General features: G+C 39.8%; 1 protein-coding gene across 3 annotated transcripts; it reads left to right on the forward strand.

Moving 5' to 3' along the window:
• Nucleotides 1-1,360: 1,360 nt before the first annotated feature.
• arfip2b (ADP-ribosylation factor interacting protein 2b) lies at nt 1,361-15,280 on the forward strand. 3 transcript variants are annotated; one of them, XM_030438134.1, is made up of 10 exons: nt 1,361-1,683; nt 4,095-4,205; nt 6,941-6,997; nt 9,287-9,395; nt 10,726-10,782; nt 12,252-12,367; nt 12,471-12,692; nt 12,805-12,962; nt 13,409-13,583; nt 14,077-15,280. In XM_030438134.1, the coding sequence occupies exons 2-10, from the start codon at nt 4,107-4,109 to the stop codon at nt 14,230-14,232; spliced, it is 1,149 nt and encodes a 382-aa protein (XP_030293994.1). In that variant the 5' UTR covers nt 1,361-1,683; nt 4,095-4,106; the 3' UTR covers nt 14,233-15,280. The 3 variants fall into 3 exon arrangements, with proteins under 3 accessions (XP_030293994.1, XP_030293992.1, XP_030293993.1); XM_030438132.1 differs by lacking the exon at nt 10,726-10,782; XM_030438133.1 differs by lacking the exons at nt 6,941-6,997; nt 10,726-10,782.
• The last annotated feature ends 1,128 nt before the right edge of the window (nt 15,281-16,408 follow it).

The following is a 16,408-nucleotide window of genomic DNA, read 5'->3' on the forward strand; positions in this document are numbered from 1 at the left end:
GCTTTGTCATGCTTTAGCCACAGCCTGAGGTTTTTAAGTTAATGGCAGGATGTGGAAGACCAAATCACGCGTGATGGAGATAATGAATAAGCAACCTTAAAACACCACTGAAAACACGTTCAATTAGGGAAAAAAGGGAAAACAACTGAAACAAATTTTACAAATACATATGGGGAGTTATGTTTGATTATGTCCCCACTAATGTGTTTTCAAAACATTGCAATTATATGTTGCTATGTAAATAATATATGCATGTATCTAATTCTTGCGCAAAAGCATTTCCCCCTGCATACCCCCCTCTGCACTACACCGATTTCCCTATTCCCCATACAAGCTACTGTATGTAAATTATAAGCTGTCTCTTTGGGCTGGGATGGGCCGTTTACATGTTTGGTGCTATACAAAAGGCATTCTCTGCAGGCAGTACAGCTCTTTGTTGTTGCAGCATGCATTTAGGCCATTTTTGAGGAAACCTACAAATATACCAGATGGTGAAGAAGCAAGGCAAGGCACAGCAGATTTCTGCCACAATGATGATGATGATCATAAATGAATTCACACCTTTTGCCTGGGGGGTAAAACATGTGTGTACCAAAGACTAAGTCAGAATGCCCCTTTGCTGCATGTGTGCGTCACCCTCTCACTTAAAGCCCCCACAAATCATTTAAAAAGAGACATACTGTATACTATACTATACACTACTACATAGGGGGCAGGGTTCCTTGGAATAATACCTTTTTGTATACAACCTTTGGATTCAGGGAGGTCATTAGTCTTACCATGTCTGGAGGTACAATTTAAAGAGCGCCTAACTCACACTCACCTGAGTTAATGTGCAGCCACCAGCACCTGGCTGGACCCTGCACACATCACCTGCAGGATGCTCCCAAAGATGGGCTGCAGCCGAAAGATGGAAAATCCAAGAGCTCTCACTCAGCTACAATTGTTCCACTCCTTTTGAAACTGCTGAAGGTTGCCTGCACACACATAATTAACCGTGTTAAATATGTGTAGAAATCGATTGTTCACACTAGACTTTGTGTTTAAAAGTTCACTTATGATACTGTCAGTCACAATCGTTTTTTAGTAGCCGTGGCTTATGAATTATCCCTCAACGCATATATCATAAATGCAGTGGCGGGCAAATAAAACAGTTGCTAAGATAGTGCAGATTGTTTAGGCTACTAGTTATATTATAAACATATGCATTATAACTAAATACATGTAATATAAACACACAAAAAGGAACATTTTACAAGCTACTCTGAAATGGCAACTCTGAAGGTTAGCACTAGGTAGCACCGCGGCAGTTTTGCCCGAGTGATCCATCTTCTTGGAAATAGACGATCTTTGAGGGAGCGCGTCTGCAGAATGAATTCCTTGGTGTCGTCAGTTCCGTAAAGCGTTCCTCTTGGCATTAAAAAAGAAGATAGAGGATTATTTACGAGGAGTCAGAGGACAAACGCACCGAGAACAAGACTTTACCTGGCTGTGCCATTAATATATTCTCAAACAAGAGCACTAGGTTGTTTTCCACGGACAGTTTTTTCCTCGGACTGACAAAAGACACATCAGTCTGCACGAAGCCGCGCAGGAACTGGGATGCACTGCCGTTAGCCTGTTATTAGCTCGCTCGCTAGCTTCCCCGAACAGCCCTGTTTTTACGACGGGACCAAGCACACCGTAAGTCAAAGCGTTTGGAAACATTTCATCTTGTCTGGTTTAGGGATTTTTACGTGTCTACCTCTGTTAACAAGCCGGCCAGGCGGAGTAAACTCAGTGGGTTGTTTACCATTTGTTAACCTGTCTCCCCTTAACAGCTGCATGTGTGAACTAGAAGCAGGCCTTTTTCTAGAAAGCAAATTCTTCTTCTTCAGCTCGAAAAGCTGCTTCATTGTAGTAGACATTTTCAACCAGTAGTTATTAAGGTATGTTATTTTCCCGGCTTGAATAAACCCCACTATGTTGGGCAGATTGAACCCACCGTGGGGGGTGGGCTTCATCCAGCCCTGCCTGCCTGCTGTGGAGGCTGTTACACCTGTGCTGGTGCACCTGTCACGGCTCCCACGATGTTTAAATTGTGCAATTGGTTTCAAGTCAAACACTCTAGTCTGTCACTATAGAAGTAAACCATTATTCACCTTACCTCCCTTTAGGTGTGACAATAGATAAGAAAGTTCATTATCTCTGTTGTAGCACATTCAAGGCTGCTAAATGGATATTTGCAGTTATTTGGGAAGCTGATCATTCCTAATATCACAAGTGGTCAATAACTAAACACCCTGTTGCCTTTCACATTGACAATATACCACAACTACTCTAAGGCCTATTTCCAATGTAGATGTTATGTAAAGCAGCAAACTTGTGTGCTCAGACTTCAAGCGTTAGTCTCGTAAAAAGCTGAACTGAGTGCCTTGTACCGTAAGTGTAGAAACTCAGTTCAATAAGCAGATTTTTATCTGCATTTCCAGGGCATACAACTTAATCAGTTTTTGGTCAGGTAGGCTAATATGAAGAAGAGGTCAATCCTAAACTGTCTTAGAAGAGTGTTACTGTGTTGAGGATTGGGCAAGAGAAGCACAACTTCCATTGTCCAAAGTAAACAGAGATGTGTCACTCCTCAGGAAATGGATGGCCAACTGTGTGTTTGTGATTGCAGAGCCCTCCTAGATGAGGTCAGAGCAAATGTAAACAAACTGTGCGAGTACCTCCCTTCATCAGTGCCAGCAAGTCACTGCTATAAACCCGCCATATAGTTGGGTGCAGAGTCAGTCAGCCACGTGGAGCAAACATCAGAGGGACACCAACCTTTTTTTCTCTGTTTTTTTTTTTTTTTCAAGCTTGAATTAGCTTGCTTTATTTTTCTTCAATCATACACATTTACTACACATCCATTATTAGTTACATGCTGCATATAAGTGATGTCTTGTAACTCCTGCCATGTTTCCTGCTTTTCAGTGGTGCTTTAAAGTAAAACAACAGATTGAGATGACGCATCAAATACTAATAACTGATAATGTAAACATATACTAGTCTTGTTTAATTACCTTTTATCAGAATTTAATCTTAAATTAAGAACATAAGCTAATAATGATTATAACAACATATTCAGAATTACATTGTGAAGCCGTTGTTGAAAACATTACACATTTTTGAAAAGCAACAAACCAACGTTGATTCCTCTTGTAGCAGCCACTTACATAAATGTGCAAACATGTTACATTTACACCTCTCTTTCACCTAAAAGCAGCTTTAATAGTCTGAATAAAATCAACATACATTACTAATAACTATTGTTCCCAGGCCTTTTTATATTGGCCCTAAGAACAAAAGGCCACATAACACCCACAAGTGCAAAATGAATCACCCACTGTATTGTTGGCTTTTATATTTCTCCCTATGCAGCTCTGCTGTTGTACACGCAAGACTTTTATCAAGGTGTAACGTTTACCTGTTTAATCGACACCCTGATCTGCAGTGTGAAAACCAGGATAAACAACATATATTAGACATTCAATTTGGCCTTCATTTTGGCCTTGTCTCCCTCACACATGTATAAAACATTGGTGTTTGTGGGAGTGAATTGATTAAGCTCAGATTTCATTATTCCCCTCCAAGTCAAAAATAGGAGCTATATTACTGCTTGTCCAGCATTTTTCTTGTTGTTGCAAGTGTTCTGCATATACAAATGTATAACATGAATTGTGTGAATGTGGAGCAGACGAGCTTGCTCTTCCTCCTCTAGTCTGGGTTTTTTAGGGAGTGGACAGACTAAAATATGGAGCTGTAATCGAGCTGTAGAGTAGAGTGGCCACTTCAGTACGACAGCTCATTGTAGTGCCGCACAGGGTCCTTCAGAGAGGTGTGCTGTTTATATGCCGAGCGGTAGCCTTGCTCTTTGAAAACCACCCTACTCGCCTGTTGGTGGCAATTATATTCCCATCTGCCGAATAATGATTTGGTTGTTTTGACTAAACTGTTTGGTCTCTCCTCTTCAAAGCAGCATTTAGGCCTCACTGTTTTTCCATCCCTGCCTTTTTCGCTTGCAGGTGTCCGTTGTATCCACATTTCTTTCCTTTTTTTTGCTCTCGCAGACATAGTGCATTATGACAGACAGCATTATGAGTAAAGCAGCCACGATGGAGATTCCAATCAACAGTAATGGTGACACAGGGACACTACCAGAGGACGACAGCCTTGAACAGGTGGGTCAGGTCGGCAGCTGAATTTGTTGATGCGAAACATTTTGACACCAACCTGTGTTATTTACACATTTAAAGCTTTTTGGACTACACCTGGAAACAAGGTGCATTACAAGCTGACAGAAGAACATTAACATACCCAAATCCAAACTGCAGCTAAAAGAAGGGAGAACAGAGAATACAGAGTTCTTTAATTTCCTATTAATTTCCTTTACATTATGAAATCATTTTGATCATTTTTACTGTATAAAAGAAAAGCTCTGATTCTGAAAAGACATTGTTGACCCATTAAAGACTTCTATCAGTTTTAAGCACATGTTTCTTGTGATCTTATTGTGTGTTTTTTCTCTTAAGGAATTTCTAACAATAGCCTTAACTTCATGTATTCAGCGATGCATTCAGTGGAACTGTACTATCCCTAAAGGTTGTATCATTCACGTGAAGAGCACATGAAGAAAATCAAACCGACATACTTGTGCCGAGCTGATGTCATCACGCGGTATTTCTGGTGATAGGTGATGTGGGGTGTCAGTTGTTTGAAGTTGACATAGTGGTCACGGGTACAGTTCTCAGCCGTCACGAGATTAGCTAAGTGAGTTGGCTCATTTAATACCATTCTAACTGTTGCATCACTTTGCGGTAATATTTAGTACTTCTCAGCAAACACAGTCTGGAACACTGGCTGTGTGAATGTGGCCAGTCACTTGAGGTTTTCACTCACTCTGCTACTGTATATCTGTATTCAACTGCTCAGAGACAAATGCATTTTCATCCCTTGTTGTGGACATGAATATCCTCCTTCTGCCTGTGTTTAACTAGTGTTGTATTCCCTATTGTCAAACATTGCTAGACGTATGTTTGTCTGCTTGGTTAGAAATGAGGAAAAGGATCGTACTGGGGAATCAAGTGTTACAGACCATCTGTCTCTTTGTAAACTAGTTCTTCCCTTTTGCAGCTCATGTGGCCTCTTGTTCAGGATTGTAAGACACATCTCTGGTATATTTGATTTAACTGAAATAACAACTCAGATGTAGTTGCTGCTCGCCTGGTGGGGACTGTTCATTTAAGGAAGCGCCTCTTTCGAAGGCTCCAGTGAAGCTATTTTAACACTTTGTATCCACAGTTTTCAGGAGTGTCTCAGTCAGAGTCAGTTAGAACGAAATAACAATGGAGTTGAAGGGTAAGTTGTGAGGGACGGGTTGTTTACACTCCTTCGACCCAAGGCACTCCTCGTTGGTCAAACAGAAGATCCTGGATGAAGCACTGGCAGTTGATTTAGTTATTTGCTCACCAAACTATAAGTGGCTCCACTCATTAGTAAAACAAATTCATACCCTCTCACCAAGCATGCACAGTGAAGCAAGTATTCAACTGTTTGGTGCGGCTACCTCCAGTCTAATGTGTTCATGTAAGGAGTGTTTAGCTGCACCGTTTGGAGCTGAATATTACCCGGTTGTCATGGCAACTCTGCAATTAATCTGAAACTGGCTGTGCTTTGTCCTTGGGTGAAAGCCCTCTGAAATCAGATTGATATCTACTGTGCAGCGCTTTTAGTCAAAGCTGCAACAGTCCGTGACGCTCTTGCAGATAGAGATGAAGACTGACAGGTGAAGGAAGAGCAGGAGTCTGGTTTCAGATGTTGTTGCATTGTGATTGTGTCAGAGAGGGGAGGATGACTGGCAGCTTGACAGCGACAGAGATCGGATCGACTGCCAGCAGGATCCTGGCAGAAGCATCAGATGCTTCACTGGAGTCTGCTCAGTCAATCAACAGTGTTTCAAGATGTTTATGCTGTTAAACACAAGTTCTCAGATGTGATTACTTTATTAATTTGGAGATATCCCAGTTGTGTTTTTGTAGAATTGCAAAGCTGCTCGGTTATTTCAGAAATGGTGGTTTGTTCTGTTTACCAGTCTGTATCCATCATGTCACAGCTTTCTATACATGAACTGGCAAGAGATTTTTATAAGCCGTCCAAACCTCACTGTAAAGATACGACAACCACATTTTTTTATGATGACTTAAAGGTGCTTTAGTTTCCTTCGTCTCAGGCACCAGGCTCTGTGTCAACATGGCATATAAAGAGTATTCTGTGTCCGTGCTAGTTTTCTTCCTCATTGAACAGATGCCACAACATGAGGCAGATCTCTAAAAAAAGATGCACATGGAGCGAATGAAGGAGAAAATGTTGTTCAACAGGCCTTGTCCTTCTTTATAACTAGTTTGTGGTTGCTGGTTCACAGTCTCTGGTTACAATATCCCCAAATTAATGACTAAAATAGCTGATTATATTTTGGGCTCTCTGGTGTTTTTCTGTTCTTTCTGATTTATCTTTGTTAAAGTTACTTTAAATGTCTTTACATCATCTTGTAAATGATTGTCTGAATTTTTGCAGTGTTGCACTTGAATCAGTGTTCAGACAGTGATGGAAAAATATAATTGCAAAGCTGAAGTAAAATTTTCACACCCAGTGGATTAGATGATCTGCTTAAAACTTAACACAAAACAGTTAAATCCTGACCTGCTGTGATATCACTCATCACTGTTTTCCATCCTGCACCCCTGCTGTCTGTGGACATTACAATGATTTTTCTGGGATTTCTTTTACATCGTTCTATCTTGTTTCATGATTTCAGTCATGGATTTTTCTTATTTGTCTCCTTTCCTTTTCTATTTGTTTCTCCTTTTTTGTTGTCGTTCTCGTGTTTGTCGATGTCCCCTCCTCCATCTACGTGCAGGCTGCAAAACTGCAGTGGAGCTTAGATGAGAAGTTAGGGAGCTCCAGAGGCACCAGGGTGAGCAGGCCATTTGTGCATGTGTGTGTGTGTGTGTGTGTGTGTGTGTGTGTGTGTTTATGTTGGTGTGTAGTACTGCTCAGTGGTTTGACTGTGTGTGGCATTAAATTGCCTCGCATCACTACGTTGGTTTAAATGTCAGACATTTCATCTTTATGGCAAACCACTGTGCAGCTGGAGTTGTGCTGCCTGTTAACTTGACTCCTACTAACTCTAGATAGAAGGAATCTCTCATTCATATTTTGAGAGTAACCCCTCTGATTGTGTAGTATTGACAAAATAGCTGACAGCTAACACATCTCATGTAACAGTCTGTTTTCATTCAATTTTAAGATTGTGGTGAGCTAATCTAGCATAGATTCCGTGTGCACTTGGGTGATGTCTGAGTGTGATTCCGCTATTTTTGGGGGTGTTGGTTGACAGAGTAAACATGGTGTCATACTAATAATCATCCTGTCATACTACAGCTGGAACATTGGTGTTTTGATATCATGAAATGTAACTGTGTTTTGGCAAGGAGGTCAAGAGAGAGCTGACCATGACTATGAACAGATGAGGCCCTGAAGCAGAGCAGTATAGGGGTGGGAGAGAAAATTGATCTTTAGAAGCGTTGTTATTCTCTCTTCAAAATTGTTAAGACTGGGGCTGTACGTTCTAGAACTGCAACTTAAAATTAATTTCATTGTTGATGAATCTGTCGATTATTTTCTCAATTAATCGATTAGTGGTTTCATTTAAAAAATGTCGGGAAATGTTGAAAAAGGACAGTGCCTCCCTAAGGCCAAGATGACATCCTCAAATATCCTTTTTTTTTCTTACTTTTTTTTCTTTAACTTTATTATTTTTTAGGTTTATTGTGATTAGGAGTAAAACATTTGTATCTGTTGTTTAAAACTGTTTTCTGTTATGAATACATCTTAAAAACAATTAAAAGACTGATTTATTAATTATTAAATTATTATTTTAATAGTTGACAAGTTATTGATTAATCATCGCAGCTGTAATATGTTCCTTATGGATGAACCAATTGGCTGGTGAAATGTGACAACATGTGCGCCTGGTTTATATTCTAAGGTACGCTATTTCTTGAGTTTTGATGAGGATGACTGAGCAAGTAGATTAGAGAAGTTCAAGTTTCATCTTTTTTTTTTTTTAAGTTATGGATTATTAAATAAACAATGTTTTTAAAGTTGGATGTAGCCACACAGTGAAAAAAAATCCTTTATGGAAATCAAAAAGATTTAAAGCATCGATAATAGCTTTGTAATCACTTAGTGGCACTCTGAATTGGAATCAAATTGTGAGGTGCCTGCAGATTCCCACCACTTACACACATCCAAATAGTTTGTGTCATGCTGATTGTTTCCTCAGTGAATGATGTTAAGCAGCACAAATAACAGTAGTTGCATTGTTACCTCCTTTTGGTAGCATCAAGCATACTCTATGAGTTTACTTAGAAAGAAGGAAGCAGCCACCTCCCTTTTGGAGCTTGGAATTCCCTTATCACAATCTTACTGAGCATCTAAGCCCAAGGTTTCAGGAAGTAGCCTATATATTATAATCTTGTTTACATTTTACGATATGGATCTTTGCCCATAGTTCAGTCACTGTGCAAGTGTTTGTAGAGAATGAAAAAAGAGGCGTGTTCACGGCACAGGCAGGTTTTAATTCAAACCTGCTTATTGTAGGTTCATATAAGGTTTTGCAAAAGTGAGAAACCTGTTTCTGGATTTTCTTTTTATGAATACCTCACCAAAGAGCTGATACTTGAACAGCAAGATAAACAAAAGAAAACAGTGAGGTAGAATAAAGGCAAAACGCCCAAAGATGGATTGTGTGGCTTTTATCACATTTCACCTCATTATGCAGAGCTTTACGGAAGCTTTTGGTTATTTCAGAAGGAGAAAATAGTTTGCTGTAGCATTTCCTGTGGCATCGATCAGGACTGACTGTGTATAACGGCTGCTTTTGTGGTCCTCTTTCTTGGTCCAGTGTCCTTAGACAGGTTCACTATTAACTGGGCACTGAAGTGGTGTTTTCTGTCTTGACTTTATAAAACTTTATTGTTTTCCCTGTAGATAAGTGGTTGTAGTTAGACTGCCTTGTGTGTGCTCACTAACCTCTCTAACACAGTGGTGTTTGTCCCCCTCTAGTGACTGTCTTTAACTGACATTGTCTAAATTTAACACTCAAGTCATAATCTCCTGTCTATTGTGCATATCCCTACCCAAAACCCTCTATCCTTCCCTTTGTTCTTGTTTTTTTGTTTTTACTTTCCCCACTTTGCAGGATCTACAGCAGGTGATGGTATCAGGTCCCAATCTCAACGAGACTAGCATTGTATCCGGGGGTTATGGTGGAACAGCAGAGGGTATCATCCCCACCAGCTCAATCAAAGGTAGAGTCTTCCTTATTTTGTCTCTCTCTCCGATATATTGCGGGTCATCAGCTGTACTGTCACTGTCGCAGTTTGACTTCTTCTGTTGACTCTGTGCTGCGCCTCTGACTCAGGAGTTCATTTAGAGGACAAGTGTTTGATTACTGGGGCCTCCAATAATTCTTCCCATGAGATCATGCTGCAGTTAATTTTGCTGTAACTGGTGGCCAATTTCTGTGCTGATAAATCCCTAGCTTAGGCCTCCACTGTATCTGAAAATGGGCCTTAGTGGCTTATCTTCTATGTAGAGATATGGAAGAATGACCTGTCGTGCCAGATGGTCTGTTACACAAAACCAACTCAGAAGTCCCCCTTTCAGACTGTTTGGAAAAGGTTACGCACTTTCAACAAATACTTGACAGATGATTGTACGAACTATCTATCTGTCACTGTCTATCTCAGGACTAACTTCAGATTAATGAACCATATGACATAGTAGGAAAGCCCACCAGCGGAGCCAGTTGGTAAAACTAAGTTTAAACCGAAGCCAGACAAAAATAGCAAAAGCAATTTTTGCATGGAGATAAAGCTGCTAGTGCTGTTCTCTGCTCTGGTTTTGATTAAATATACTTTCCAGTTCTGATATAACAAATGTATTAGCATATCCACACATCTGTGTTATCATCACATAAAACCACCTGTGAGTACCAGTGTTTAGCGCAATAATAAGGCATTGGCTTGATTTATTACCAAACTGCATATTTGAAAAAAGAGATGGTTTGTTGCAGAATTAATATTTTGAGCCCTAAAACTCCTGATGTCTCACAGCTCTCCCCCCAAAACACAGCCCCTTCTTTATTTTAATGGTTTGAATACAGTATTGCCTTAGAAAAATGCCATAACTCACAGCCATCTTAAGGTTCCTGATATACTGTACCATTGCAACAGTACTGAAAGAGTCATCCATTATCATTTGTGTCAGTGTTTCTACTGTAAATGTCAGGCAGTGGTTTGAAGCCATATCACGTCAAGAATTCTTTCGTTGCCCGTCATCAAACACAGTTCCCCCCCATTAACCATTATAATGTTTCTTGGTCTTCTTTACCAGGCAAGATTATGCTGTTAAGTTAACAAAATAGCTTCATATTGAATGATTAATAAGTTCAGTACTCAGTGACCCATGGTTTCTTCCCCTGTTGTGTGATACTGAAGTCCCACTGAGGGATTAATGTACTTCTCTGTTTCAAAGCACTGACTTGAAGCTCTACACACAGTGTCAAAGGGAAATAACTCTCTTTGTTAATTATTTGAAACTAATATATCTGACTCTTTGTCCCGCTCTCTCTCTCAGGCCCTGCTGTGCGCTACAATGCAGAGTTTAACAAAAGGATCCCAGTTTCAGCATTAGGTGGCTCCTTAGACCTTAATATTATTAATAATGGAGAACTTGTAACCAAAATGAGACATCCAGTCTGTAAATATGGTTGAATTTAACTGGTAATTGAGAAGTTTTTCTCTACTACAATTCATATAATGTAGCTTTGAAATCCCTTCATTTTAATGGATAATTCTCACATGATGGATTTCTCATTTTGCAAAGATCTTTTTTTTTTTTTTACCAGCTTCTCTGTCCTTTTATCTTCACAAGATTTTCCCTTTAGCAGTTATGAGAAGGGCAGCACACTCACTTCTGCTTTCTGCCTTTGTTCTTGGACATATTGGGACTTTTTCTATTACAGCTTGTTTGTTTGTTTTTCTCTTTTTACAAATTATTCCTTTACTTTCTGGTTGGTTTCTCTTATAGTTTAAGCGTCCGTTAAGGAGCCTAAGCTGATTTTTTTTCCGTATAACTCACTAAACTGATCTCTGAACTCCATAGCAAAACTGAAACAATTTTAACGTTGATCACGGTGTGTATTTGTATCAGAAACTAGGTCAGATGTTCTTACGAGAGCCTTATTATGCGGGTCCTCATTTGTCTCATGTTCATCATTTCCATTTATTGTTATTTATCGAAAGGCTGATCCAAATGCTGCATTTCATACTGCCCCCATCTTCATCATTACTCATTTGTCTGCATTGTTCACTGAGTGTCATGCACTAAATGTTGTCTTTTCATCTTGTCTGTCTCTGTCCTCCACCTCCTTTCCCTCACCATTCCCTCCCACATCCTTCTCTTCTCTCTTTTGTCATCTTGCTTTTTTGCCTTTTATCTGAATCTCTCTGCTCCTCCCCACCATCTTCCTCCTATGTTATCATTCAATTTTTTTAATCTAAATAAAAACCCAATATAAATCCCATTCCCACTCCCTACCCTGATTCATACACACCCTTAAATATTCCTTCACCCACACCCGACAATCCATCCACTGTCACAGACCTGCGTATGAAGGCCAGACGAAGTAGCGTTCCCTCAAGCAGTTCTTTCACCTGCCATATAGCGAGCCAATCACATGAATACAAAGGTACTGGGAAGGGAAAGAGGGTGAGGTTGAAGGCTCCAATAGGCTCATCATTGAACAATCTTATTGCCAGTTTAGCAGCGACCCAATATATCCTTGAAGTCTACAGTATATTCACTCTTTAACACAGTCAATAAAAAGATTAGTTTTTTTATTTCTAAGTGTTTCCTTCTTTAGTGATTCTCTTCATTCTCCTGGTATTTAATCACTCGTATTTCTCTCCTGTGCATGTTTTACAGTGCTTTAAGGGCTTGCGGTGATAGCAGGGTAACAGACAGATTTCAGAAACTATTTTAAGCACAGTTGTGATGCACTAAAAGTAGTTAAGAGTTTTCTGTTTTCTGCCTTAGGTGCTTGTTTGCTCATGTTTATTTATTATGTTCTTGCGTTTCTACATTTGGGTCTTATCTCTCAGGTTCCAACATGCACCACAGCAGCAGCAGCTCGTCAATGACGGCAGAGGAATCGACCCGGGGTGTCGCTGTTGAAAAACTAGAGACGGTGAAGAAGTGGGGCATCAACACTTACAAGGTATCCGAAGCCAACCCCTTTTGTTCTTACGCTGTGTGATAAAATCACAGAGAGGACTTGCATTGTGTACTAATGTCCTCCGTGTCTTCCTTCATTGTTTCAGTGTACAAAACAAATGATCTCGGAACGTTTTGGTCGAGGTTCCCGGACTGTGGACCTGGAGCTGGAGGCCCAGATTGAGGTGTTGAGGGACACTAAAAGGAAATATGAGAGTGTGCTGCGATTGGCCAGAGCGCTGACCAACCACTTCTACAACATGGTGCAGACGCAGCATGCACTGGGTGACACCTTTGCTGATCTCAGTCAGAAATCTCCAGAGCTACGGGTGAGACCTCAAAATCTATATAAGTTAGTTATAGCGAGTGGTCATACTGGTTACGTTGATGTTGACAACCTTTTATTACATTAATACTTTTCTGTTGTTTTTGCCTTTGTAGGACGAGTTTGGCTACAATGCAGAGACTCAGAAGCTGCTGTGTAAGAATGGGGAGACTCTACTTGGTGCCATTAACTTCTTTGTGTCCAGCATCAACACACTGGTCAACAAGACCATGGAGGACACCTTGATGACAATCAAGTTGTATGAAAATGCCAGGTGAGGACCAGGTGCATCCGAGGAACTGGATTGAGACCCTTAAAACTTAAACACATTAATACTGATATTATCATGCAGATGCTCCTGATGTGTGTGTAGTTTTATTTATGATGTTTAGAATCATTATTCAGTCTTAATCTTTGAAATATACCAACCTTTTTCTTAAAGCCCCTAAACTTAGTTCCAAATTTCAAAATTTTCTCGATAACAATACATTTAACAATACACAAATTAACTTTTAGCATTTTGTGGATTTGGCTTGATCAAATTTGATTAAAAGTGACCAAACTACCTGCAGACATGACATTTTTTCAATGATGACATTTCACTTCCTTTCAAAAGCATCACAATACTAATTATAACTAAACTTTTGGAGGGAAAATTTACTATTTTCTTTCAATAAAGACTGAAACTTAAAACCTTTTCCCTCCCTCTTTCGTAAGCAGATTGGAGTTTGATGCCTACCGGTCAGACCTGGAGGAACTGAGTTTGGGTCCGAGGGACGCTGTAGCCATGGCTCGCATCGATGCTGCTCAGCAACAGTACCAGCTCCAGAAGGAAAAGTATGAACGCCTCCGCTCCGACGTCATCATTAAACTCAAGTTCCTGGAAGAGAATAAGGTTAGTGAGCATGGTCGGCTCAGGTGATCATCAGCCTTCACAGTGAAAAAAGCCTACATCGGGTAGAGATAAGCAAGTACTCTGCACCAGTATGTGTATCCGTTCAACTTACCAAATAATTTTTGAATTCGTACTCATGATGTGTGAGCTTAAAACTGAGTGGGTGGGACCTGAAATCAATATTGATTGATCAGAGGTCTTATATTTAGTATTTATTAGAAACTTATTTAGAGAACAGCCAGAGAATTGAGTTTCAGATCATTGTAGGAAAGAGAACCTTTTACAGAGCACATTTTTAGAAACTTGAATGAACTTAAGTAAACTACCCAGTGAGAATTTTCTAATCGACATCTTTTACTTGGATTACACTTGTACTAGAGTAAAAGAACATTATCTGTACTGGATACATGTATCAGCCCAGTACTAGCTTAACCCTTACAACCAGGTGTGACTTGACGTAGTCTCTAAGCTTCCCTGTTTCTCTGTAATTTAGGTGAAGGTGATGCATAAGCAGCTCCTCCTCTTCCATAACGCCATCTCGGCCTACTTCGCTGGCAACCAGCAGCAGCTGGAGCAGACGCTGAAGCAGTTCAACATAAAGTTGAGGCCCCCAGGGGCCGACAAGCCCTCCTGGTTAGAGGAGCAGTAAGAGGGTCTGCCGGACCTCCTGCAGCCTCCTTCTCAACCACCTTCACCTGTTACCTGTTGAAACCCCCTACTTACAGAGGACCACTACATAGGGATACACCTCCAGATGATTGGGCGGATGAAGATGAGAGATGAGTGTGTGGCTGGATTGGACAGATGAATTGCAGGGTATTAATGATGAATGGGCCTCAATGCAGCAGGAAAACAAGGCCAGTTTTATGAACAGTCTGGGGGCTTTTAGTGCCTCTTCCCAACACTCTTTTTTTCACTCTAACCCTCTCTTTGTGCTTTGTTCCCAGAGAAACTGTTCGTCTCTCCTTTCCCTCTCTCCTATTCAACTCAGCCTTCTATCTCAACACTATTTTGCTGTGTGAGCTTGTACTAGTCATCTTCATGGCCATTACCGTACTCCTCAAGTGCTCCCAGTGCTCTGAGTTCCTTCAATCCCGCGCCATGTTATTAACAGACAGATAAAACACACTCAAATGTGACCAAACGCTACATCAAAACTCTTCCAGACCTTATCGCTCTCCTAGTGTGCCTCCTTACATATGAGCTAATGTAATAAATGAACATGTGGCCTCGAGGGAAGAAGGATAAGTTAACTAAAAGATTTCAAACTTTACACAAAGGGGATTTGTATGGTACACTGGAAAGGAATGTTTAGACATTTCAAATCAATGTACATTTCAAATTAAGTACTGTTTCACTCTTGAAATGAATATTATATGATTGTTTGTAGCTTCTAAAGAAACACAATGATGTGTTTTAGTATAGTTTTTGCTTAATTTGACTGTTATCTATGTTTATTTTGTAATTATTCCACTTCTAGTCAGCTGTGTGTCTGATGCTTCAGACTGAAGGACAGTATACCGTTTGGACCAAGTGATCTGGTTTTTTCAACTGCAGTACTTGGTCTGTAATTATGAGAAATGATACAGTTTTCAGTCTTAACCTGAAAATTCTTTTGACTTCAATATGCAACAATCATTTTAAGGAACACTGCCACAGCTTCCCAAAGTCATACTGGTTGGGGTCTTCACTAATTTTTTTTTTTTTTTTCAATTTACCCAAAGAGACGTTTATTGGATGATGACCCTTGCTACGTTTTCATGTTTTTTTGTTTGTTTATTTTTAAAGGAACATTGCTTGTTCAATTTCAATGTAGACTGAGGAGACTTTGAAGGACCGTGTCAGTGGGTATGTCAGTCAGTTAAGATCCAACAAATTTGAATGGATTCACTCCATTATTTAATTGTTTAATTTGAAAGGAATTAATTACATGTTTGCATTGATGTATTGACATGTGTTTTTGTATTAAAGGGCACTTTGTAGTTTTTGGGAAGAAACTGAAACTCAGATTTTTTTTAATTTACATTAATGGGGTAGTAAAACAAGCTCAGAAGTATTTATTTTTTCTATGATTGAATAAAACAAGCTATTCTCAAGGAAATATGGTCCTCAGAACGCTGTTTGAGGCTAGAAAGATGGCAGGGTCCGCCAAACATAAACAAAGTTAAAAAGTATGAAGGGTCAGTTTGTTTATTCAGTCATTCAGGCATAAAAAAAACAGTCAATGAAGATTTTTCTCTTTCGATAAGAATTTCTTCTCCAAAACTACAAAGTGCACCTTTTTAAAGGTGCAATATGTAAGAAATGTATTTAAAAACAATGTATTGACGTTTTGACATTATGAAGTTGTTGTTTTGTGTTTTGCATTTTTAGCGTGCTAACCAACTAGCCCCAGTCCATCCTGGTCCAAAGCTGAAGTGAAAACGCAAACAGTTTCCTGTGGCTCCAAGCTCCAAGTTCAGACTGCTAGCTGCACAGCTAACTGAGCTAATGGCAGTTAGCAGTTTACTATGGTGATATGCCATCTCCTGTTTGTGGAGAGAGTGAATAATGAATTCAGCTGGGGGCCAATTCTTACATATTGTACCTTAACGTTTGTCTTTCTCAAGTTAAAAAGGACATATCGACGTAAAGGGTCATATCTTTAAAGCCCTCCTGAAACAGAATATGTGTGTCTTTGGTTACCTTTCTTCACACTGAAGATAACAGTAGCTGTCTAATATTACTAATCCAGATATTTTAACATAGAATCATGTAAATTAAGTTGGGGAATGGGAGACCACTAATGACTCATGATTTGTTTTATCTCCTCTAGTTGAAACATT

Source organism: Sparus aurata, chromosome 13 (genome assembly GCF_900880675.1).
Source record: "Sparus aurata chromosome 13, fSpaAur1.1, whole genome shotgun sequence".
NCBI classification, from domain to species: domain Eukaryota; kingdom Metazoa; phylum Chordata; class Actinopteri; order Spariformes; family Sparidae; genus Sparus; species Sparus aurata.

Coding starts and splice junctions, on each gene's coding strand:
- arfip2b (XM_030438134.1), top strand. CDS start 4,107: ATGACAGACAGCATTATGAGTAAAGCAGCCACGATGGAGATTCCAATC. Junction 10,783..12,251: donor GATCCCAGTTTCAGCATTAG/GTGGCTCCTTAG, acceptor CTTATCTCTCAG/GTTCCAACATGCACCACAGC. Junction 12,368..12,470: donor GGGGCATCAACACTTACAAG/GTATCCGAAGCC, acceptor TCATTGTTTCAG/TGTACAAAACAAATGATCTC.